This window comes from Mugil cephalus, chromosome 16 (genome assembly GCF_022458985.1).
Source record: "Mugil cephalus isolate CIBA_MC_2020 chromosome 16, CIBA_Mcephalus_1.1, whole genome shotgun sequence".
Classification (NCBI taxonomy): Eukaryota; Metazoa; Chordata; class Actinopteri; order Mugiliformes; family Mugilidae; genus Mugil; species Mugil cephalus.
The window spans coordinates 20725179-20749967 of NC_061785.1; the positions used below are offsets into that span (position 1 = coordinate 20725179).

At 42.0% G+C, this 24789-nt stretch overlaps 1 protein-coding gene across 3 annotated transcripts in view; it reads left to right on the top strand.

Annotated features, from left to right (window-relative positions):
• The window catches only part of LOC125022421 (myosin-16), a 49784-nt gene that overhangs the window by 20976 nt on the left and 4019 nt on the right, over positions 1-24789 (top strand). For all 3 annotated transcript variants that reach the window (XM_047609055.1, XM_047609054.1, XM_047609053.1), the window contains exons 3-16: positions 977-1081; positions 2780-2866; positions 4530-4675; positions 7122-7212; positions 17658-17714; positions 21226-21312; positions 21469-21714; positions 21855-21972; positions 23090-23217; positions 23311-23507; positions 23614-23746; positions 23833-24049; positions 24460-24596; positions 24680-24783. In XM_047609055.1, coding sequence (XP_047465011.1) covers positions 977-1081; positions 2780-2866; positions 4530-4675; positions 7122-7212; positions 17658-17714; positions 21226-21312; positions 21469-21714; positions 21855-21972; positions 23090-23217; positions 23311-23507; positions 23614-23746; positions 23833-24049; positions 24460-24596; positions 24680-24783 — 1853 coding nt within the window. The remainder of the gene's footprint in view (positions 1-976; positions 1082-2779; positions 2867-4529; positions 4676-7121; positions 7213-17657; positions 17715-21225; positions 21313-21468; positions 21715-21854; positions 21973-23089; positions 23218-23310; positions 23508-23613; positions 23747-23832; positions 24050-24459; positions 24597-24679; positions 24784-24789) is intronic.

A 24789-nucleotide genomic window follows, 5' to 3' on the forward strand; every position in this document is an offset into this window, starting at 1 on the left:
GCTGTGATGAAGCACCGTCTCCTCTGTGCAGACACTAACGAGCAGAGGCTCCTCTGACATCTCCATTACAGCCCCCTCACCAATCCCCTTTATCTGTTTCACTGAGGTGTATTAAAGGATTAAGATGCTATCTCGGTTCAGGAATGCTACAAGAATGTACTGCACTCACAACACTGTCCACAAAGGGTCCTCAGTGAAACAGTTTGGTGTTGACTTAGCCTCTGCACAGTAATTCTGATCAATTTGATCTGGGTCATGAAGTTAAGAACTTCATCCTTTAGTTATATGAAAGTTTTCTTAGCTAACTGATCTCCCACATGGAGAAGATGCAGTAGAATTGTGAGAGGACTCCAGCACAGTGGATGTAACAAGACCAGACATGCTTGATAGCAGAGTTGGAACAAGGCTTTAGAAAGAAATGGCGTGACCATGTATGATGCTTTTGGTGTGCTGTCACAACAGTCCATATGGTTGGACATGATGTGTTTGATCCAAAGGAGCGGATCAGTGGATTTCGCTCAGTGTGAAAACACATTTGCGTCCCCAACACCCGCATATATCTCTGTCTGCAGCCTCGCCTTCAAAGATTCTTAACCATTGCACATGTCTCTCTAGGTCCTTGTGTCTTCAGTGTGAGCAGAGACTTCACATGGAAAGAGAAGGCTTTGATGTCTATTAGAAAGAGGCAAAAATAATGACATCTGTTTCTGTCGTGAAAGGACATAATTGTTTTACGGTGCAGCTGCAGAGTCAGAGCCTGCAGACCAAAACAACTGCATTCGTATGCTATCGTGGCAGTTTTCCTAAAGGAGGAAAACATCAATAACCGCAGAAAGAAGGATCTTTAGCAGAGCAGAACTAGAACCTGACTGTGCAGAAAAATATTACTTAGCATGAACAAATCACATATTGCCTAATATGATTAGTTATCCCTGATATTAGTTGCTGTTTATAAACTCTTTTCCTCTTTTTAAAGTTGTCAAACGGTGAGTTGAGGAGGCTGTCGGAGCAGCTTTTTCAGAGGGAAGAGGCTCTGCAGAAGCTGCAGAGCGAGAAAGAACATCTGGTGGAGCTCAGCCAGGTAAGCGCTCAGTGAGTGTTGTTAAGCTTCAGGGCAGGCTGCTGATTATACAGTACGCAGTATTAAAGCACCACCCCAGTGGTGCAGTATTGCAGTAGTATTGCATATATCGCTACATTTTGCAGAAGGAGCCAAGATATCCAGGAACCAGATAATCCAAATATCCAATTTCTAGTATGGGTCATTCTTTCAAACTGCACCCACCTAATGTGTGACATTAGATGAAATGAGTCTCAGAGCCCAAACTCAGATAAGTGTTCCTTTTTTGACATTTTTATTATACTAAATAAATTATATAAGAGTTGACGTGTTTAATGATGTGTGCCTAAGGCTTATTAGGCTAACCAGGTTGAACGTTGTTAATGTGTTTTTTCTCAGGCTTGATAAAAACCTCTTCATAGCCATGGAAGACATTGCACAGCTGTTTGTGCTGACTAGGTTATAGTGTGTGACATGACAGGAGATAACAGTAATTACAAACACTGTTGACGCATGTATATGATGTACGCCTTCAGCCTACAGACCCTCAGTACCTTCTTTAAGGGCTCTCCGAGAAGAAAAGCGACTGACACCAATGGTTCGCGTCTGTCCTTGCCGTCAGTCTCTTTCTCGTTTACACTGTGAAACTTGATCCATCTATCTGGAGCCTTGTGATGTTTCTTCTACACTTTAGGTCCTGAAGCATGCTCGCCTCATTGCTTGTTAATATAAAAGCATCGCTAAAACATTTCAGAAACATAGTTCGGTTTTGTTGTAACCAAGTTAACCTTAAAAAAAAAACTTACTTTAACATTGTCTGTTGCTTTCTTTATTCAGTGAAAATGTCAATTTATGATAGTCACTATTTCTATTGCAGTAAATTGCTGTTCAGCCAGTCACTAGGATTTAAGTTTTTAAGGTATTATTTCCTTCACCTATGGGGTGCTGCCATTCCATCTATTTTATTTAGAGTTTATTCTGACAACAGTACCATAAATTCTGACATGAACAGTCTATGCTAGTACCTAGACAGAGATGGTTTTATTTGTGATTGTATAATCCTGCCTGATCCCATCTCTCAGGGCAGGAATGGATCACCGGCTGCTTGACTGGGAGTCCGACATAAGTTTAGGGAAACAGAACCACATGGTCCGTGGGGCTGCCAAAAGTGGCACTCGTGATAAATGGGCTCCCCATCAGAGAGCCAGCCCTCTCTACTTTTAAAAGAACAGATGCTTTGAAATCTAAAGGAATCGTAACCCTTGACAACCTCATCACACTCAGCGGCAGCTACAAGAGACCCTGTGTGCTAATTCCTCCCAGATGCTTTGACCAGCAGTAGCAGTCTGCTTCAATGTGTAATCTGTGGGGACAGTTTAGTATCAGGCCTCATTATCTTCCTACTGTTTTCTGAATCTGTCTTAGATTATGGATTTAGTCTGGAATACAAGGAGAAGCCTGTGTAATATGAGCGCGCACAGCTGTTTCAGTCAGTTTCAGTGAGTCAGTTCCATCACTTTTGTTCCCGGTTGATTGAAACCTCTCATCTGTCAGATCAAACTGGAGACGACTTCTGACATGTTCTGTGCAATCAAACGACTCCTATCTCTCCAGAGTGCCATTTGGCAGTGAGCTGGATGTGAGGTCATATGATGGGGGATAAAAGACGAATTGAAACATGTGGAGGCCAGGCTCAAACATCTCGTTTCATCCTAACAGCAGGCCATCGAGGACCTGCAGAGCGAAGAGGAGAAAGTGAATCTGCTGACCAAAGAGAAAACCAAGCTGCAGATGCAAGCTGAAGATGTAAGATCTTAGTCTGTATTACTGTACTGACTCAGTTTTACCATAACCCTTGAATATAATTACGCTTTTAACAGTGTTTTTACTGTAGAGTGTGTGTGTAGTGGGGAAAGGATGCTCCTAGTGACAAAAGAGAACTGTCACCAGCATCACTATAGTTCTCTTCACCTTTATGAGAGTTTTAGTATCTTTCAGCTCATTGTTTTGGTTTTACAACCAAGGATGAGCTACTTTGTTTTTAGCCTTGAAGAACAAAAATCACCATAGTGATCCATAAACCATCATCTGGTCAATATTTAACTTAACTTAGGGCATGCAAGTTAGTTAGTTTGACCAAACTGTCTGCACATTTCTTTTTCCCAACACAGCACATCAATTTTGCATGCCAGTGCTAGAAAGATAACAGTTAAAAACCTTGCGTCATTATGCAATATCGCCAAACTTTTATTTCTGTGATGCAACATTAGTTAAACTTAGCCTCAATACAGCAAGTAAGGCACCAGCAGCAAAATCCTTAACTTGGATTTTATCTGTTTGTGTTACAGAATGTATTTTGCTGCTTATACATTTTATATAAAAAATAAAGGTGAAAGAAGGCTGTGAACGCAATACTTAAATCTGATTTTACATAAACGTTGCTTAGACGCTCAGAGCGGCGACATTGGAATTCACTGGGTTGCGCCTCTGGCCACTATGTGAATCTAAGATCAGTTTTAGCTTAGTTTTGTTCTCCACCACCTCCAGAGGAAAGTATCTGGCTCCATAGCTACTATTCTACTACATTCACCAGCTACGGTCACTAACTTTATGGGCGTGTAACAAGCTTTTTGCTGCTGGATGGGAGTGGTGGTCTCGAACCAAAGTAGTAAATTCTGGACAGTAAAACCAAAATTACAGGCTAAAAGGCACTAAAACACATGTTAAAGCTGAAGCAAGCGGAATACGTGCAGTTTTGAGATTATTGCAATTAATTCACCTTGTAACTTGTGCCAAATACATTCAATTTTTAAAAATCATGAAAAGGCCACATGACTTTGTCAATACACCGTAACATTCTAAACACAGCTGATCTAAAGTGCTTGATAGAACAGAAAGAAACCATCACATTTTCGAAAGTGAATTCTGTTATATACAGTATACATTTTCTATTGAATGTTAGTATCATATTGGGCTATTCTTTGCATCCAACAGAAGCACACATGCTGAACACATTAAATACTGCAGAAATATTAAGACTGTGAACCAACCGTAATATGAAGAATGGAAACTGAAGGTTATTTGATCTAATTGTAACCATGTTAGCCAACAGAGTTTGGCAAATGGGGGAAACACTGAATACATGTAATTTTATGCATAAAATGGTCAAAAGTTATAAATGCTGAAGATAAATATATTGATTACTGGCACAAAGTGTTTAACTGTGGGCATGTATGGTTAAGAATATTGTTACTAGTTCAACCTTCAAGACCACAGTTCCCTTGAACCCTGTTACGAACTGTAGTTCTCACAAATTCAAACTTCAAGTCGTGTTTATTGTCAGTTTCCACCTCATAGAAAAGTGTGAAATACTGTTTCTCCTGGACCCAGTGTGCTACGTGCAGTTCAGTTGAACTTCTTCACTACTCTAACCACGTCCACTATATATGTATTGTATGCTGTTGCTCAGTTGGAGTTTCAGCTGGAGCAGGAGCGCCGTCAGCGTGGTGAGCTGGAGAAGAGCAGGAGGAAGCTGGAGGGCGACAGCAGATCTACTCAGGAGAGTCTGGGAGAGATGGCAAAGATGAGGAGTGGTCTGGAAGAGCTGATCAAAAGGTCAGTCAAAGACACACTGGCTACACATAGCAGACATTTTACTGTATGTTCAAGCGTTGATATCAGTCGGACTTTGGGCCTGAAGAAAAAAAAATGAAGCCAGTGTTAATGTTCGGTGTTTGTGTTGTGAAGGTTGATCAGACCAACTGATTAATAAAAACAGAAATATAAATAACACCTACTGGGCTGAGTGCCAGGGGTGAATGTTTGTGCAGTCTTCCATGATCCACAGGAGAATCCTCTGACTTTTTCTCATAACACTGTCAGTAAAAGTACAAAAAGAAAAAAAAAAAAAAAAAGGGACATATTTTTACTCACATTGTGAAACAATGCAATACCTACTTGATGGATTGACTAAGAATGTTGTACAGACATTGATTCCTTCCAGATGATGGAGCAAAAGGATTTACATGATCCCCTCTAGCACTACTGTGCAACAGGCATGTTCAGGTTTACTGAAGTACCTAAACTACTATCAAAATTCAAAAGATTCAATTTTAAACCCATCAGCTGTACTTGTGGTTAGTTGTTAGTAATCTTGGACTATATACCTTATTCATCCGTTCATTCATTTCATCTCAAGCTGCTTGTCATCTAGAGGGTTGTGGGTGGAGGGGAGGGGGGCTGGAGCCTGTACATACCTTTCATCTTTATAGTTTTATAGTTTAGTTCAATCATCTCTATGGAATTTCTCACATGTAGGTATATGAGCAAGCTGGGGCCACTTTACTGAGCTATATTACAGGATTTTTATCATTCTGTGGAATTCTGTATGATGTATGATGATCAGTTGTGAAATGGTTGAATCAAATGTTGGACAATAACCTCCTGTCAGAGATCACAAACAAAAAGCACATCTATGCCAGCTATGATGTAGGCTGTAAAACTAGCTCATAAACACTTATATCAGGGTATGTTAAGCAGAAAACACATGGTGATGGGGATTCTCGGAGACATGCTGTCCTCTTGGAACACAAGCGAGTGACAACAGGTCTTATCCGAAGCTGTCCGTGGATGTTCCATTGAGTGGAAAACTACTCTGATCATATCTACTATCCCTAGGAAAGAGACAACCTAATGGACTTTGCTCGACACTGATACAAGGCTCTTTGTCCTGAGGCACCAGAGTTTGGACTGTACCTGCTCCACAGTCCGGTTATCTCCCATTTGAGGCGTATGCTCCCCTCCAGGCGCTCACTAGCATCCCAACATGTTGCTGTCTGCCCTCCGTAATATGAGAGCAAATGGATCATTCATTGTGTTGTACCTTGCAGCAACAACCAACGGAAGACAAGAGACGGCTGTCAGAACAGACGCACACATACTGTGCACACAGTCTCATCTGCGTTACAAAGTTAAAACCTGTTCTTTTTGGCATTAACAGTTGCGTGACATCAATATAACTGGTTGCTCACCTTGTTGCTAAGGTGCTGCAGATTTCAAACAGCCCTTACTGTGAGGGGATATGAAATCTGCCACTCAGGTTAACTTGAGTGGCAGACGCTTCCACGTCAGTGAAATTTTATTGCCGTGACGTCGTGATCAAAAGACTTGCCGTCAAAGCACATACGTGCAGTATAACATGTTGTTATGACAAGACCCTTTAATAAACATGATTTAGTTTTTACACGGTTGTCTCAGGGATAGGATGGAGTAATAAATTCATGATTTCAAACTGTCGGAACTGTCATCAACCTTATAGGCACGTTTTATTTTTTTGCTGCAGATGATAGCACTACCTCTCACACATCATGGTGTGAATGCCGTTGTTGCTCTGCTGCTTGACAAGTACGCTTACATGTAATTGTGCCATCGGGTTTTCCAATCATTTCTATACCAGACCCTTAATCCTGTTCTTTATAGAACCTCCTTTGATAGAAAGCCCATCACTCCAGGGGTTACTTTCTCCAGATGTGGGCAGTTTTAGATATCTCCACAGATGATTCCCTCCTTGACTTTTGATCATGTTCTCCTGCTCCCTGGAGAAGGTTTTCTCTCAAGACCTCTCTGTATTTGACCACATTTATGTGAAGTACATCTATAGCATGATGCTGCCACCTCCATATGTTCTTGTTAGAGTATTAACCAGTGGTATTAGTCAGACAATGAGCAGTGTGTGGCGTTCAGCAGACATTGTGCTCGGAGTTCTGCTCACATTGTTTAGTTTTCATTTCATAATGTAGAATGCAGCATGAAAGCCTGCTGAGACGGTTCATATTTTGGTATGTTCTCCTAAATGTGAAGAAGACTTCTGAAGCTCTCTTCGAGTGGCCCTCGGATTCTTGGACACCTTCTCACCCAAAGCCCTTCTTGCTCGACTGTTCAGTTTGGAAAATAAAAATTGGCTTCTGAAGTGACTGATGACATTTAGGTTTAAAGTCTAATTGGATTATATTTTTTCTTTTTGGGACAATTGATTCAATTTGTCTCTTCTTCTTCTTTAAAGGAAGGATCTGGAGATTAGCACTACCAGCTCCAAGCTAGAAGCAGAGGAGGCCCTCAGCTTCGGACTGCAGAGGAAAACCAAGGAGCTACAGGTCAGACTATGATGTTTGTATAATATACACTTAAATCATCCAAAGGCTGGTGTATTCACATTGTATTTACTAAGTGCAATTCATTTTTGTGGGGATGGATTGTAAGAAGCTTATAATAAATGATCGTTGAAAGTTTAAATGTGTGTATTGTTAAACCCAAGCTCGTTGAAGTTTTGCAAAGTGCTGCAGTGCACACTGACAAAGTCCTTCTAGACAGGTCTGGCCGTTCGGCGGGCCAAGGCAAAGCTTCGTCTGTTCTTCTTTCATTATATGTTTGTATGACATGTGGAATCCTTGTGTTTTTGCCAGACAGAAGGACTAGTATGTGCCTTCCATCTGCAGCCTCTAATTTCAGAGATGTGGTGGAAATGTTCAAAGGGTTGCAAAACTCCATACCCAGCATGAGTACCTTGATAAAATCTCGCTGAACCAGCACCAGGGTAATCATTGCACGTCACCGTAGAAGAGCACTTCTGGTCACATTCTGTTTACATTATGTTGCACTTTTAGAATGTGGTGTCTTTAAAGTAGACGCTAATCGGCAATAAAAGTTTTTAGTTTTTCACAAAGACATGCAGAGTGCTCAACTGTAGCCTTGGAGAGATGCATTCCTGCCTGTCAACAGAGCGGCTGGGCTCTGCTCTGTGATTGGAGCAGTCCCTTCCCAGCCTTATGCTTGACAGGAGACGCACATCGCCATACATCCAAACTGATAACCATCACCTGCTTCCCTCAGTAATGTGACTAGGAGCATTTGGTTGTAGTTTACGTTCCCTCTCAGATTTTGCGTTGTGTTAGAGTGTTAGAATAGATGACTTTATCTGGCATTGCATTGGTATCAAACAGTGTGCAGGCTAAGCAGATCAGTCATTGAAAATGTATGTCAATTTGACTATCACACGTTAGGTTTTCCCACTGCTGAACACATTTGGTGATGTTCTTTATTTCTGTGAAACCACACGATTAGGGACATACATGGGAGTAGAACAAGTTTGTGCCATTTGTTCATAATTGGAACTTCCAAATTTGGACCGATCTTCACTCACATCAGTAATGTGATCCAGGCAGCAATGAGTCTAGATTTAAGGCTTTGTCATATGTTTTGACACCCTGATCTCCAAGCATTGCTACAAGGTCTATTTTCTTGCCATACTGATAAAAGTAAACTGTTACAGAGTAGAGTGGAAACAGACTCAGCAAATAAATGATGACATACATGAAGCATGTGACTTCCTGCACTGGAGAGGTGAAAAAATAGCAAGAGATAAAACTTGGAGGACATTGTGACCTCACTTAATAGCTGTACATGTCAGTGAACCATAAAAGATGAAAACAGAATTTAATTAGCATTTTTCTTTGCATGTTTTTATTGGATCCGGAGTATAAATCAGAGACTTTTGGCACCACCACCTCAAATACTAAACATGATGAATTGCAATGATGTTGGTAACCCTGAATTTTCACTGGGCGCCACTAAAATGTTTAGTTATTCTTGACAGGGGAAAACCTAATAATGACTTTAGTTACTAGTGGCAGCATCAGTCTAGAAAATCCCCCCCTCCAAAAAGTCACCATCTGGATTTAACTAACCCTCAGGCATCTGTTTAATTTACTAACCTCTTGTAACATTAGCGGACAAAAATGTAAAAAAAAAAAAAAAGCTGCTATAAAAACGTATTAATATATATGTTTTTTTTTTTAATATATATTTTTTTTCAATTTCTTGCATTGTTAGCTTTTTTATAGCATCAGATTTTAAATTTACTACCCTCTTGTAACCTCAGCAGACAAAGATGTCCCATTGACTTCCATTATAATGCCATTTTTTAATCGCAAGACAAATGGTCAAATTTGTAATTTTTTGTTTTCAACACTAAAATCAGACATTTCTCCATTATAGGGCCTATGCATGAAATGTTTCACAATTTAATTTGCATAGAGATAGACTTTGTTACAAATGATCAAAGCTAAAGCTAAACGTGGACCAACCAAAAATTGGAGTGTGTGAGTGTGTGTTTTTTTGGCTAGACAGTGTATATAATTTATATTGATGTTTCATTTGTCTGTCAGGAAGCATCATAGACTGTAAAAAGAAAAGAAAAAAAACGGACTCAATGACAGCTCCTCAAAAGTGAAGCCAGCATGTGAGTATAGGAATAGGCAGCATAGGTCATAAGCCTCACCTCCTCTATAAAGTAGTGGATTGGACTTGGACTAAACTAAAACTCCATCACCTCATTTATTAATGCATGTCTTGTCATGTTGAATGTTTAGATTAAGGCCAGACGCTTTTTCTGGAGGTAGCATTTTACTAATTGTCAAAGAATTAAAGACTCTAGGCGCTATGATTTGATTTAATCCTGCAGCCCTGCCCTTGGTTTGTGCATACTGGCTTAACCTTAAAATTTGTCCCAGCAACTGCATGTCATTTATCCTCTAGTGACAGGAAATACGGCTGCTGAGTTATCAACGGTAAACTTGTTCTGATGTAAATCTCTCTCAGTGCAGACATTTGGACTTGTTATAGCAAGAAAAACACAGGTGCAGCTAGTAAGATTATCAGTGGATCCGTTCCATTTAGACGTTCCAGTAAAACATGCCAGCCGACATACCAGAGCCAGTCAGTGGAGCACCTCAATGCAAGTTGTTATTAATGGCTTTAGTTACACACGGTGTCATTCAAAGGTGCAGTTCTCATGTGGAATCACTTTCATTTTTTTTTTCTTTTGTTCAACCTTGTTTAAAGGGCGCAAGATTTATCACAGTGACAAACAATGGTCGCGAGCTGTAGTGTGACAGCCTAGTCTAGTTAGACATATGCAACGAAGTATTCATTTTGGCTTCTGATTCTGCTCCGGGCTCAACCTGGCAGTTGTATTGTAACGACTGAATGATCTGCTGGGTGCAGCTTATAAACAGAGACTCTGTATGTGACAGCTGAGCTGCCAGCACGACATGTTCCGTGGTATTATATCTTGTCCTCAAAGTCTGGGATAGATTAAAGTTAAGACGATGTATCGCATACATAAATTCATATAACTCTTTGTAGAGACGTTCATATGTATCTTGCTTCTTCATGAAGCTGCAGGTATTTAATAAACTAGGAGCAGAGACTCCTACGAGTAGCGTGAAAAAAAAAAACAACTAAATGCCCACTGTAACATTGTGGTTACATATCTTTACATACCTTAAGCTTTATTAGGTAATTTTAATTCACAGAGTGAACTGACTAAAGTGATCATATTTAAAGGTGTTTCCTGCTGTATAGAATCCAAATATCCTGTACATTTCCGTTATCAGGCATCCATTTATTTGGCAGGAATGCCAATATCACATCAAACCATCTTCAAAACCGGCTATGAACCCCTTCAGCTGTGGCCTCAGCGATGGAGAGCCCTGACTTTAACGAAAAAAAAAACATATTCAACAAGACCATGTGTAAACGTCACTGCTTTTAAGCGCCACCATCTTTTTGTCCGAAACGGCCACGTTGCCTCACAGCGCTAACAGAGAAGACGGAGGAAGTATATTTGAACAAATATGAAACCTAGACCTGTTAGTAAAAATGTAGAGGCTACATTGTTTGTATGATTAGAAAACAGAAGAAAAAGATTTAACTGCCTAAAACTGCAACTATGAACAAAATTTTACATAACGATATGCCAAATAAATTGGTGTGGTTTTTAAGATTAGCAACGTTACGGGCAAACAAACCAAACAAGCTAGCATTCTTTCTAAATTTCAGCACCAAAATATCATGGTTGATAACTATTGTTGAATTACTTACATGTCCTATGATCAAATGTAGATTTTTTCCTCTCCAGATGCCATATCTTGGTGTCGCTCACCCATCCAGCAACGGCTTATTGATAGGCCCTTTCAGGCTACCTCCGGTGTACGGGGAGGGATTGGTATAAGATACATGTACACGTTGGGGAAGTAAGGTGGCGCACACGCTTATCTTAGCTTATCTTAGCTTAGCTTAGCTTAGCTTAGCTTAGCTATAACTTTAGTTCTGGAGGGGAAAAACTGTTTTCTTAACCTTTGGTACATACAGATGTCCAGCTGTGCACTGTTCTTTCACAGCTGACTTTACAACACCTACGTTTCCACTCAGTTAAAGGCTTTTATGATTGTTGGCAGCACTCTTTCCTCAACGGTCTGAAACTCAAATTGCATCTTTGGTGAGTAGAGTGGAAAGTCATCGCGCCAATGATCTCCTACTGTACTAACAAAAGAGCTTGTAACTCTGAAAGTGTCTTTAATCATTGCGTTGGGTAATTGTATAATTACAATCACAACAGCATTGTCTGTTTGGATTTGATTGGTTCAATGCTCTGTTTATCCTATTGTTTAGTGTATCTGGGTCAAGTTTTCTTCCCAAGGCTTTTCCTGTGGATACTGCGGTGTCAGGCAGATACAATCAAAGCAAGTCTGGAAGTTTTTATCTGTGTCGCTCGTGCATGTGGCAGATACTTTGTTTTGTCTGTCACTGACTTCAGAGGCTGTTCAGAGAAAGAAAAAGGGAGATAGTGATTTCAGATCGTACCTTTGCACTCTGTTGATGCCTCTGGTAGCCTGATGTTTCCTCCAGAGATTTTTCAGCAGAGAAATAAAGAGACCCTTTGTCTCCAGTTGCAGGAGTGAAAGGAGATCTGTGCTTCTTGGAGGGTGGACATGTTTTCTCATATACTGTAGTTTTGGCATTCTCCCTATCTCACAATGAGGCTTTTATATGTGCGTCTGCTTGGACTCCTCCTACTGATAAAGATGCAGGTGGACGTAGCGGCCAGCTGTCTGTCGCCCACTAACGTCTGGCTTGTGACGTAAACGCCACATGAGTAGGTCCACAGAGCGAGATGGACCCAAAGAGACAGCTTTGTTTGTTCTCAGTGGTGAAGCCTCATCTCAGGCTGTATTGTGCTATAATTCAAAGCAGACAGCTGGAAGGGACTAGAGGCCTGCAGTCCTGCTTTCTTACAACAGACCCATGCTCTTTAGTTTATTAGAAGGCCGTAAAGCAGTTTGGACTCATCAGTCACAGTGCTCTAAAGAGTCATCACAATCTGAGGAGATAAAGCTCATTGTAGCCCTGCAGTGTGTCTGGGCCAAACCAGATGTTTCTCTGGAGGTGTTACATCACACTGTGTCTAGATTAGGACACATCTCGCCTCCAAATGATTGTGTTTTTCATATTTTCTGTATCTCTTTTCATGATCTTGAACGGAGATTTTTACATAATGTAATATAACATAATGTAACTCAACACTGGTTATTACAATGTGACACAACTTACCGCAATGAAACCATATAAAACACTATGTGTCACATAATAGACGTAGACAATGTGAAAATACAATGTAACGTAACACAATATAATGCAACACAACGTAACATAACCCAATGTAACGCCACACAAAGTAGCACAATGTCATGCAATGTGAAGCAATGTAGCAAAACACAGCTTAATGTGATGCAACTTAACTTACTGAAACTTAATCTGACGCAGTTTACACAATTTAGAGTTACACGAATCAACGTAACACAACGCAATGTAACATAACACAGGACAAAGCAACAAAACGGAATACAAAACAAAGTACCACAGCACAATGTAACAATGCAACGTTAATGCAACGTATCTCAAAGTAATGCATCTTATGACTTCTTAATGTAATGCAATGAAATGTAATACAATGCAACATGCAATAACACAACATGACGTAAAACAAGATAATGCAACAAAATGCAATGTGACACAAAGTAAGACAACAAAATGTATTGCACTGGCGGACCCCAGCCCGGGCACGGACCCGTTAAAATTCTAATATTAACCCTTTAAGACCTGAACATCCGTGTGCCCAAAAAAAGAAGGTTGTAGTATTTGAATTACCATAACTCATCGATGGAATTCAAAGTGTGGTTGAACACTGGGAAGTTGCGCTTTCTGAAAAAAAAAAGCTGCCATTATGGTAATGATGACGCACCGGTGGTGTCGGCTCCAGGTTGGGGAGCGACGCATGCTTGCAGAGCCCCATAAAAAGAGAGCTATTTGGGGGGATTTGTTGGTAAATACGAAGGTAATTATACCCTTGAGATGTCAGGAGGGTCTTCCAGACAAAAGCACAACCTCCCAGTGTTCAACCACACTTTGAATATTGTCAGTAGTGCAAAAAATCGTGACTTACGGTAATTCAAAATTGGCGTACTTTGACGGACCCAACTTTAATTGTTTAATAAAAAGATAAATCATTCATGCATGCGCCGCTAATCTTGCTATACGTCAGGAGCGTCATCAATGGCCAAGCCAATCAAATCAATTGTAGTTCTATAAGTTCAGACTTTGAACACTTGAAATTTGACAATAAATGATATAGAAATGTACATACGTATGTGATACGGGCACACTATTTGGAATGACATTAGATTTGGTAGATTTTAGTAACTGGACCTCCTTGAATTTTAATAGAATACCCCTAGTCTAAGCGATCCGGTGTGGGCCCACTTTATCAAAGTTGACAAAGATTCATCATGATGCAACATTTGTTTGAGACAAGTTTTGTCCAAAAGAGGTAACACCAGCAACATCATGAAGCACTTGCAGCGCACTCATAATATAAAACTGAAGGAGTGCGCTGTCTTTGACTGCTTAGACGCTACTGAGTGCAGCGCCGTGCCAGCAGCACCTGGCTTCTTGTCTGAATCTTTTAACATCTTGTAATGTCTTTATTGTTTACTAAATTATGTTGTAGTATCAATAAGAGTATCAATAAATATCAGTATAAATAAGGAGTATCAGTATTGGTATCGGTATTGATAAAGTCATAACGATATACAACCCTAGATGCAACTGGACATGACATGACAGCGTGACATGACATTTAAAACTAAGCGAGAATCAATTGTTTAAAATGTCTTTATTTGGTTTTATGTGGAAAGTTTTGAACTGATATTACAAAATCAACTTTAGAGCGTCTCCGTGCCTCTTGTCCAATGAGCACCTTTGCTGAACGGTCATATGTCACATCTAATGCTGCTGATTTGAGCAGGTCTATGAGACCTGTCATCACACACACACCCAAGGAGCCGTGACCTTTACCGCTGGGGTTTGTGGACTTGTCAGACATCTGGTCCCATCCCTGCGTTATGTTGGTGTGTGTGCACAGTGTGGTGGACGGGGATCTACGGGGGGTCTGAACTGGTGTTTGCAGGGAGAGGCCTCTCAATGGCTGGGCTGTGGGATCTCACAGGATATAACTGCCCACGCCACTGAACATCCCCTATGACGTCAGCTTTGAGGCCACATCTGACTGCAATTTATGAACAATTATTATGGTTTTAGAGTGCAGCGGAAAAAAAGAAAACTTTAAGCGCATGTAATTATGGAGATAGAACCCTGTAACTATTCTCTGTAATAATGGCCTAATTCTGTTATTTCCCCACATCGCTCCAAGACTGACCTTAAATAGAGGAGTCAGTGTGGGATCATTCAGATTGAAGCAAATTTAATTTACTAAAGTGCATGAAATCCATACATAAACTCTGCCATAGATAAGTGGTCCAAGCAGTCTGACATCTTAACGCTACTGATAGTGTTTTCCACAGCTCTGTCAGAGCCACAATATTTATTTTGAGGCTTGTTTGAGGCTGTGGAAAGTAGGAATTTAACAAGAAACAGATATATGAGTGGGGACTGACAATGAGAGAGAGAAAGAGAGAGAAAGAGGCTGTGCAAGAATAAGGGGGTGTGGACAGTAAAATGCCGGAGGGGGATCAACAGTGAAGCTGTGCTGTGTGTGTGTGTGTCTGAGTTTCGGCGTGTGTGTGTGTGTTGGACAGTCAGTCAGTCAGTTGGGTTGCTGCTGCCTCACCATGGCTGTTCTCTCTGCAGATGTCCTCCGCTGGCATGTGAGTCTTTCCATTTAAACTTTTGAAAAATGAAGCAATATGAGTCAGCATCTCTACGTGTCATTTTTAGGCATAAAAAGGCCGTGTGATTATTTTGCAACGAAACTCAAACAATAGTGTCTTGTTTGAGGAGCGCTGGGCGGCGTGCAGCCCCGGTGAGCAGCTTTCACCACGTCAGTGTGGTCGTTGCCGTGAGTGGCCCTGGGCTACGCACCATGTCAGACAACTTCCTGACACCGAGACGTAGATAGAACCTGGAGATAGTGCGGGACATGACACGACTTGGTGGGATGCGGCAGCGCTGGGAAGCTAGCAATAAAGTTTTATTAGGTGTACAAAATGCGGCTTTGGCACGGGATGAGTGGTGCGGATGTTCTGCGGATAATTTATTTAACTTAGATCTTTTTGATAGTTTTGACCATGTAAGCAGAATCTAGGAAAATGATGGGTGTGTGAGCACTTAGTCACACTTCAGCTTCACTCAGACCGTTAAAGGAATACTGTAGGAGGTATTCTAGGGAATAAAGGTAGAAGTAAAGTAGGTTTTAAAACTGATTTTTTATTTTTTTTTTAGTTTTTTTTAAATGGCTCTCGTCATTCTACAATGTTTTAAAGTGTTGCAACACCACTGTGATTTTGTATTTGTTTTTGAGTCTAACCCTAACCCTAACATTTTAATGGTCTCATTAACTGGTGTAAATCTTATACAAGCTTTGTGATAGAGTAGCATGATGATTCTATTACAGTTAATATAATAATAATTGTATTATGTATTTTATTAATAAAAATGCAAATAATTCTTATGTGTTTAGTTTTGCTTACAAAATGCCTACAGTTCAATTTTGTCCTTTAAGCATTTACAAGTAATGACAGTTAATATTGGTTTATAACATATTATAATCAATTACAAGAGCATTGTCATGAATTGAATGTAATGAATCATATAAATCCTTGAGTAAGTCAGTTTTAATCACATGTGATATACATTCTGAGATGCACATGTACACAAACAGGTTATTTTTCAATGAATCCAATTGTTTATATTGTTTATATGTTCACGCACTTTGTGGGTTGGGTGGAAGTGGTGCTCATTTACATCCAATTGGATTAACCCTACAACTAATAATAGTTAGTTACAACAGAGTTGCGGCGTCTGCGAACACATTTTTTGACCGACTCTTTAAAACGAATGATGGGAGCCTTCATTTCCACACAGATGCACATGCTAAACTGCTTTAAAACCCCTCCTTTGGTGCTTCACAGGGGGATACAGAGACAGTGTGTACACGCGGCGCTTATTTGATGCAAATATTGCATGACGTCATCTGACTTCACGTCAGTGCCTCGGTAGGCAGCGGTCACAAGAGTTGTTATAGCACACTTCATTTGGAGTGAGCGGCTGGTGACTCAAAAACACAAACTGAGCCAAAGAAAACGCAGCAACATTTGGATGCACTTTTGTGATTTGTGAACAATTGCCAGAATATTACACCTTTGGCGGTATCTATCTAGAATGAATACTTAAGAATAATTCAAATTCCAACACCCCCGTGATTACTTTCTGGATAGTTACCCTTGGCTGGCAACTTAAAAATAAGTGTTGTTGGTGTTACCAATTTAGATTTCCATGGTTTTGGCTTAGCTAAGCTTTAGTGGGGTGTAATCAGTTTCAACAAACAAAAATTTTGTCAACAGTGAAAGTGGGGTTTGCTTCAGGTCTATGGATCGACCCCTTTGCTGGTGTATAGATGTCGGCATCTCTAGTTTGCAGAACAAGCTGAAATTAGAAGTTATCAAACATATTATATTATATGCAATTTTTAAAAAACTGTTGCTTTGTTACAAATGAATTCTTTATGGATTTATATCATAAAGAATTTTAAAAAATCTTTAATTTGTCTCAAATTAAAGATTCCAACAATAAAGCATTCTGTGTGGTTGTTGTTGTGCAGTAGATAACCCAGGCGTACAGAATTAGATAAATTCCAGCCACTTTGACCACACACTCTCCATTCAGTGTTCAGGCGCCGATGCACCGACTTCTTGCCGTGACCATAAAACCAAGAGAAAGAAAAGCAAAACACACAATACAAATTCCTCGAGTGTTATGAATATGTACACAGATGCTTTTTGGCCCCGCTGACCGGACATAGCACACCCAGTGGCGGGTCAGGATACAGATAATGACGGTGGCCGCGGCACATTCTTGCTCTAAATTGCTACCTGAGGGGGAGGAAAAAAAAAAGGGCCACGGGCGTGCCAAATCCCCCAGAGAAAGCCGAGCGTATGAGACAGTCCTCGCCGCACACAAGTGCTGCCCTGAAAAAGCAAACAGTCTGCAGAGGGGACGCCCCATTTGTCCTCTGTCAGAATGATATAGGCTCTCTGAAAGCAGAGGGTGATAGCCTAGTCATATTTTGTAGTTTGGTGAAAGCAGCTTGTTATTTCTTTCCATTTTTAAGTGTGCATTTAAATCCATTTGAACATCCCTCTCTCTCTCTCTCTCTCTCTCTCTCTCTCTCTCTCTCTCTCTTTAGGCTCGCATTGAGGAGCTGGAGGAGGAGCTGGAAGCGGAGCGGGCCATGAGAGCCAAGGTATGGTTCACACACACACACACACAACTCTTAGGTACTGTGCAGAGCATCTCCACTCTCCCCAAATGAAACGCACTCGAGCTGCGGGGTAGATAAAAAGACTCCCAGCAGCCCCTGAGATCAGCTGGGCTGTACTCTAACATGAAGCCCTTTAGTGTTGAGAGGGTTTTACCGATGAAGGGGAGAAAAAAAAAACGTTGTTGGCGTGTTGGCAGCCGGTGGGGTATGCGCCTCTGGTCACCTCAAACCATCTGCACCTGTGATAATAAACCGGCATGGGAGAGACCCTGTGTTTCTGGTTAACATACGGGGGCAACCCCAGCGGCGTAGAAGGAGCCCCAACATCCTTTTCCTTCCTTCGTCTCTTTCCCGATCTCTTTGTATCCCTCAACCACACGCACACACACACACACATCATTGGACCTTCTGTTTCTCGTAATGCTCTCTCGCCTTGCTCCTGGAAGCAAATCGGAAGGACAGAACATTTTGTCCCATTTCCATTTCACCACAGCAAAGAGTCCGAGACATCTTAATTGTAAAGCAAAATTGTTACTTCTGGTTCATATAAAGGTAATCTACCAGGGCGGGCGCTTTAAGTGCTTGTTGTTTCAAACAAGACGCTCTTAAACCTCCATGTGTGTTTAAGCCACGGAAACTGGCCGTCCCTCTTAAGACCTCAGAGCAGTTTCCATGTTACAGTAAGGTAAAGAGAGAAATGTAAAGGCACATATTTCACCCCGAGTGTTGAATGGAGTGACAGCAGGCCCGAGGGCGTGTTTTGCACACTTCTAACCACTCTGGGTGGTATTCCTAATGGTGTTAGCCGGGATCCCTCCAGCCCCCAGAGCTGCGGAGCATTTGAAAGTAGGCAGGCAGAGACACGCAGGCCTTTATCTGTTCCACAGCCTCCGTCTCCTGAGCTGCTCAAATACGACATACCTCTGAAGACAGGCTCGCTATTGTTAAGGTCTGCTCCTCAGGTCTCGTGGGGGAGATAGCAAGGGGAGATAGAGGCTGACAGACAGCACTATTTTCCATGGGATCCTCTCCCATTTGGAATGCCAGCCAGTCACACACGCACACATTTCCATATGTACAGTAGAGGCAACACACACACACACACACAAGCATGCAATGTATTCACCCAGTATGTAATCTTTATTAATCAACTGAATTTTGAAACAACATAGAAACCCATGAGAAGACAGTTAACTTAAAGCTGAACTAATTGTGTTATTTAGGGGGAAGTGGAGGGGGGAGATGACTGTGTGTATTGATTAAAAAAAAAAAAAAAGAAAGACCACTGATGGGAGAAGTAAATAACCGTCTTTAGACAATTCACTGTTCTGCTGGGAAACTTTTGTACCTGGCACTCATTAGAAATGTACTACACACACCCATAGCAACGTCAGTCCTTTATGGCAGCAGCCTGACACAGACATGCACAAAAACGATTTAGGAACAACTCAAAAAACAAAACAGCACAAGGAGTTGACCTGGCCTCTAAATTTACTAGATACCAAACTGATCAAGTATCTGTGGGATGATCCACAGAGGCCCCTCCCCTCAACCCATAGGACCTAAGGGCCCAGACAGGACACCCTCAGAAGGCCCCTGTCCATTCTCTGATGAGTCGCAGCTGTTTTTTTAATGCACAAGGGAGACCTACACAATATTGCGAAGGTGGTCATAATGTTATGCCTGATCTGTGCAAATCGAGTTCTGTAACCCAGAAATTCAATAGCCAGAGCCAGAGTCAGAGTTGACTCTATTCTTCATTCAGATGCCTCAGTATAACTGTTAATCAGACTAAGTATCTACTTCCTGAGACCATCTGTGTATAAAGAATAAAATGTTCTTACACTGTATATTTTTGTAACTTTCACAGTCACGAGAAGCTGTCACTAAAAAATATACCCCCAAAATGAATTACCTTTCTTAAAGTGTGAAAATAGACTGAGCAGAAATGATCATCCGATAGATCTTGATGGACAATAATAATTAACATAGCAAGTACATTACGCACTCCTTTAGTTTCACATCGGGGTCGAGCTCTCTCTTCAGCCTGCCTCGGTAATGGTGAGGAAAACCGTGTTTTGATATAGATTAGGTTCTGAATGACCATTAGAAAGCACTTATGCAAACACGCACTGGCACGAATGCACGCACAGCTCAGAAACACACTCCTACTCCTTCACGCTCTTTTGCAAAAGAAGATGAATCTCCCATCTCCAGCAGCAGGACACTTAGGGAGCGCTGACCTTCTGTTAGCATGTGAATGGGAGTGAGTGGTGTTGGGTGGTGCTGATCCGGAGGAGCTGTTGACTCAGTCAGCAGTGTGGAGGACAAGCGATGAGTGAGCTGAGTGCTGGGCATTAACCTTCTACACAGAGCCTGCTTTTAGACACACACTGCTTTTTTCTGGAATAGTTTGGGAGGTGTGGGGGGAGCAGGAGGAGGACTTCAGTGAGACTCATCTGTTTTCCCTCGTTCTGCCTGAGGTGCGTCTTCGGCCGCTATCAGGGAGGCCTGGGACTCTCGTTTTTGCATTCTGAACATCTACGGCAGTCTTTAAAAGAGGTCATAAAAGAGCTGTGTAAAAACAACAAGCGCTTTTAACTGCAGGGTGCTGGCTGTTAGTGCGTATAATGGCACATGTGTGCTACATGAGTCTCTGACAACCTCGTTGAAGAACTTCATCGTCTATATGTCAGCTTTTTGCACCTTTAAATGTTTCATTTTGCATTTGAATGCAACAAATGTGTTATTTGGAAAGGTGAGGCAGAAAGCAGAAGTGGGCAAAAAAAAAAAAAAAAAAAAAAAAACAGCATAGATAACATGGACATGGAGGTAACTTTCACTAAAGTGTCCAGCACCAAATAGCAAAGACAAAGCCAGCAACTAGCTAGTCACAGTGGATTGTAATAAAGAGACATTTTTCACAAAGCCATATTATATTATGCTGTGTGATTACAAATTTGCTGTGGGGGAACTGAGCGCTGAGCAACAAACAGAGACCGTTGCCAACTTGAATAGCTGGTGAGTACTGCTAAGCATTTACTAGCTGGGTAGTAACCAGATGGTGGAGACCTAAACGGAACAAAAAGCAGGTAAACAGTGAACAGCTAAACAGCCTAACAATGTTGGATAACATGGCAACCTTGGATAACATCCACAGGAAACAGGAGTCCACAGATAATATTTGGACTGTGTGACAGCGGCTAACCCCTGCTCTGCTCTGATTGGACACTAGCTACCCTGCTAACCTCTGACCTGAGGAAGGATCACTTCCTTTTGTGGGCTGTCAATCATACTGGTCCCCTGGTGGTTACATATTCTGTCTAGTTGGGTGGGATGGTTTTAGGTTCAGAACAGATTAGGTCTTCTTAGATGCTGTACCACGTCTGAAAAAGTTTTGTACGGAATTGTATTGAATGGTGGTGGTCATTCAGTATCACTTAATGTACTAAATGTGTATTACTGTTTTTTCTGCTGTTTCTTTTTTTTGAAGGTGGAGAAGCAGAGGGCAGATCTCACCAGAGAACTGGATGATCTTACTGACCGACTGGAGGAAGCAGGAGGGGTCACTGCCTCACAGGTTGACTATATTTACTCTTGGTAGACTCTGTAGATGTAGTAGTGTAGTACTAAAATTTGCTATAGCAGTCACGCTTTGTTTAATATTAATACAAAACTGTGGAAGACAACAATAGGTGCTATCAAATGTTACAAAGAGCTCATGTGTGATGTCCAGATGGAGGTTAATAAGAAGCGAGAAGCAGAGCTCCAACGCCTGAGACGAGACCTGGAGCAATCTTCTGTCCAGTCCGAAGCTCTGGCTACATCTCTGAGGAAGCGGCACAGCGATGCTATGGCAGAGCTAAGCGAACAGTGCGAGACTCTGCAGCGGACCAGAGCCAAACTGGAGAAGGAGAAGCAGAACCTGAGGATGGAAGTGGACGAGCTGACCACTTCACTGGACAGTCTGCAGAAAACCAAGGTAAGGTATTTAGGTCGGACGAACTCCAGCTGGTGTTTTTTTTTTTTTTTTTTTTTTTAAAAGCTGGTCATGTCAGAAGATTGTGGGGCTGCCTTGTGCGTTTGCCATAAAATGCAGCAAGTGTTTGTGTTGTACTGCAGACATCTTCAGACAGCCAGATGAAGAAGATGGAGGAGCAGCTGTTTGAGGCCAACAGGAGAGGAGACGAGTTGCAGAGGACACTTACTGAGCTCAGTGTAGCTAAGAACAGACTCACAGGTACACTGGAATTACGCCAAGACATTTTACACAGGGCCTTTTTAATGTCTTGTAATCCAATTTCTGTCAGTCAGATTCTTCAAAAAGTATCTGACAAGTACCTACCAATGATCAAACCTATCTACCCATGAACAGGCTGGCCCTCTTAAGGTCCTATCAATACACCTACCAACTGAACAACCACCCTACCTACTGATTTAGTTGCCAATCAACCAATCTACCAGACAATCGACTCATTGACCAACTAGCGGTCCATGCTACCAGTCTACCGACAGACCAGATCTGCTTGCTATGCAGATTGACAGACTATATGCGATATAGTAGTATATATATTCTATATGAGAGACTGGCTGAATGACGTACTGACTTACTGACCAACTATCTTACTAGCTGACTGACTAATCTGCCTGCTATCCATTCTGCCACTATCCTCGGAAAAATGGCTGACTATCAACAGACTGGCCTACAAACCTACTGACTGATGCCATAGAAACTGGGTAAAACCCTACCCCCTCTCTTAGCTATCTATCAGTTGTTTTTATCGCTTAAAGTTACTCTGAGGATATGCTGTGGTATTCTCTTAAAAGGATTTTGAATATGGCCTCTGGAATGTTGTACTTTATGTGCAGTTTTGTTAAGCACAATAAGTCACCAGGAGGACCGAGCTGAGATACTGATGTGTTGATACAGAACTTGAAATCCAAGTGGAACTTTTAACTATGAGCATTATTTTGCAAGGTGACAGTCCTAAAGATTTCAAATTGTCACTGATGCATTTAGTGCTGAATTTAATAAGTACAGTATATTAATGATAATATTAATAATATAGAAATAAAAAGTTGTGTAGCATTGTAATGTTATGCAAGTGTTAATCTGAGCTGAAAGTGGCGTCAGGTGCTAAGTCATGATGCCATATATTTTGTTTCAAATGCCGAGACGCACGAATACGAATATGAGTCCTTGAAGCTCCATTCAGTACATGTGCACTACATAACCTGATCTGCATCTGCTCCTGTAACCAAACTAAACAGTCACATTGTATCATTTGTGTAGCTGGTGCTTCATTTCTGCCTCATGCTACGATGTGTCATTAACATTCTCCTTTGTGTCCTGTCAGCTGACAATGCCGACGTCAGTCAACAGATAGAGGAGGCAGAGAGCAGGGTGAGCCAGCTGTCCCGCTCCAAGACTCTGCTCCAGTCCCAAATGGAGGAGCTGAAGAAACATCTGGACGAGGAGGTCAAGGTCGGTGTCTCTGACTATGGAAGGGGAAATTTACACACTTTGCCTGGCTTCCTGATAAAAGTAAACATATTATCTTGTGTCTCTGGTTGCCAGTCTAAGCAGGCGCTCAGCAGCACTCTGAGCTCAGTGCGACAGGAGTGTGAGGTGCTGAGGGAGCAGCTGGAGGAGGAGCAGGAGAGCAAGCAAGAGATGCAGCGCCTCGTCTCCAAACTCAACAGCGAGGTGACGCACTGGAGGACTAAACACGAGGCCGACGCTCTCCAGCACGCAGATGAGCTGGAGGAGACCAAGTGTGTGGTGTTGTTACTGGCAACCGCCAGCCTCATTCGACAAGATTTATGCTTTTAATCGATTCTGTAATGTAGCTCACTGGGCCAACTAATGTGTGTGTCACAGGAAGAAGCTGGCAACCAGGCTCCAGGAGGCCGAAGAGGCAGTGGAAGCCACCCAGGCAAAATGTTCGTCTCTGGAGAAAACCAAACAACGGCTTCAAGGGGAGGTGGAGGAGCTCTGCATGGACCTGGAAAAGGTAGAGCTGGAGGCGCATTACATGTATGACGTGTGTTGCCTCGCCGTGAACTTTGTCACTGAAGCAGCATATGTTCCTTTCTCTAGGCCAGCAGCTGCGGTCAAGCTCTGGATAAGAAGCAGCGGGTCCTGGAGAAGCAGCTCGGAGACTGGAAACAGAAGTGCGAGGAGCTGGTGGCTGAGGTGGAGGGCTGCCAGAAGGAGAGCAGGCAGCATGCTGGCGAGCTCTTTAAACTCAAGACAGCTCATGAAGAGTCTCTGGAGCAGATGGAGGCTCTGCGCAGGGAGAACAAGGCCTATCAGGGTATGGCAGTGTGAGACATTTGAAGGAATAATTTGGCCTACAAACCACAACTGGAGCCATCTAGATAAAACTGGTCAAAGGCACTTAAGGCAGGGGTCTTCAACGTTTTTCAAGTGAAGGATCCCCAAACGGATGGAGAGGTTAAGGAGGGACCCCCTCCCAACTATATGTGTTCTATATTAAACTCGTCTTAGTGCTGTTCCCCCTCAAACACCCTACCCTCGCACATGTTTGAAATAATAAAAAGATCAGTCCGCTTTAACTAGTTGAGCAAGGCAAGCTAGCTGTTTTCGCTAGGCTAATTGCCTCCAAGTATTGTGCCTTCATATCTCACTAAATAAACAAATGTTAGCAGCTAACAGCAACCGTTGCCCATTTGGCCTCATGTGTGGCTCTTCTTTGTCCACCAGAGGAGATAGCTGACCTAACAGACCAGCTGTCAGATGGCGGTAAGAGTGTCCATGAGCTCCAGAAAGCTAAAAAGAAGATTGAGATGGAGAAAGAAGAGCTACAGGCCTCACTGGAGGAATCTGAGGCAGCTTTGGAGGTAAGAGAGTGGTCATTGAAGCACAGTGTGTATTCAGTAAAGGCACCAGCAACCAGCAACATTTCTTCCTTCCTTCCTTTCAGGCTGAGGAGACCAAGGTTCTGAGGCTGCAGCTGGAGTTGTCCCAGGCTAAAGGCGACTTGGAGCGGAGACTCCAGGAGAAGGAAGAAGAGATTGAAGCTGCTAGGTGCTT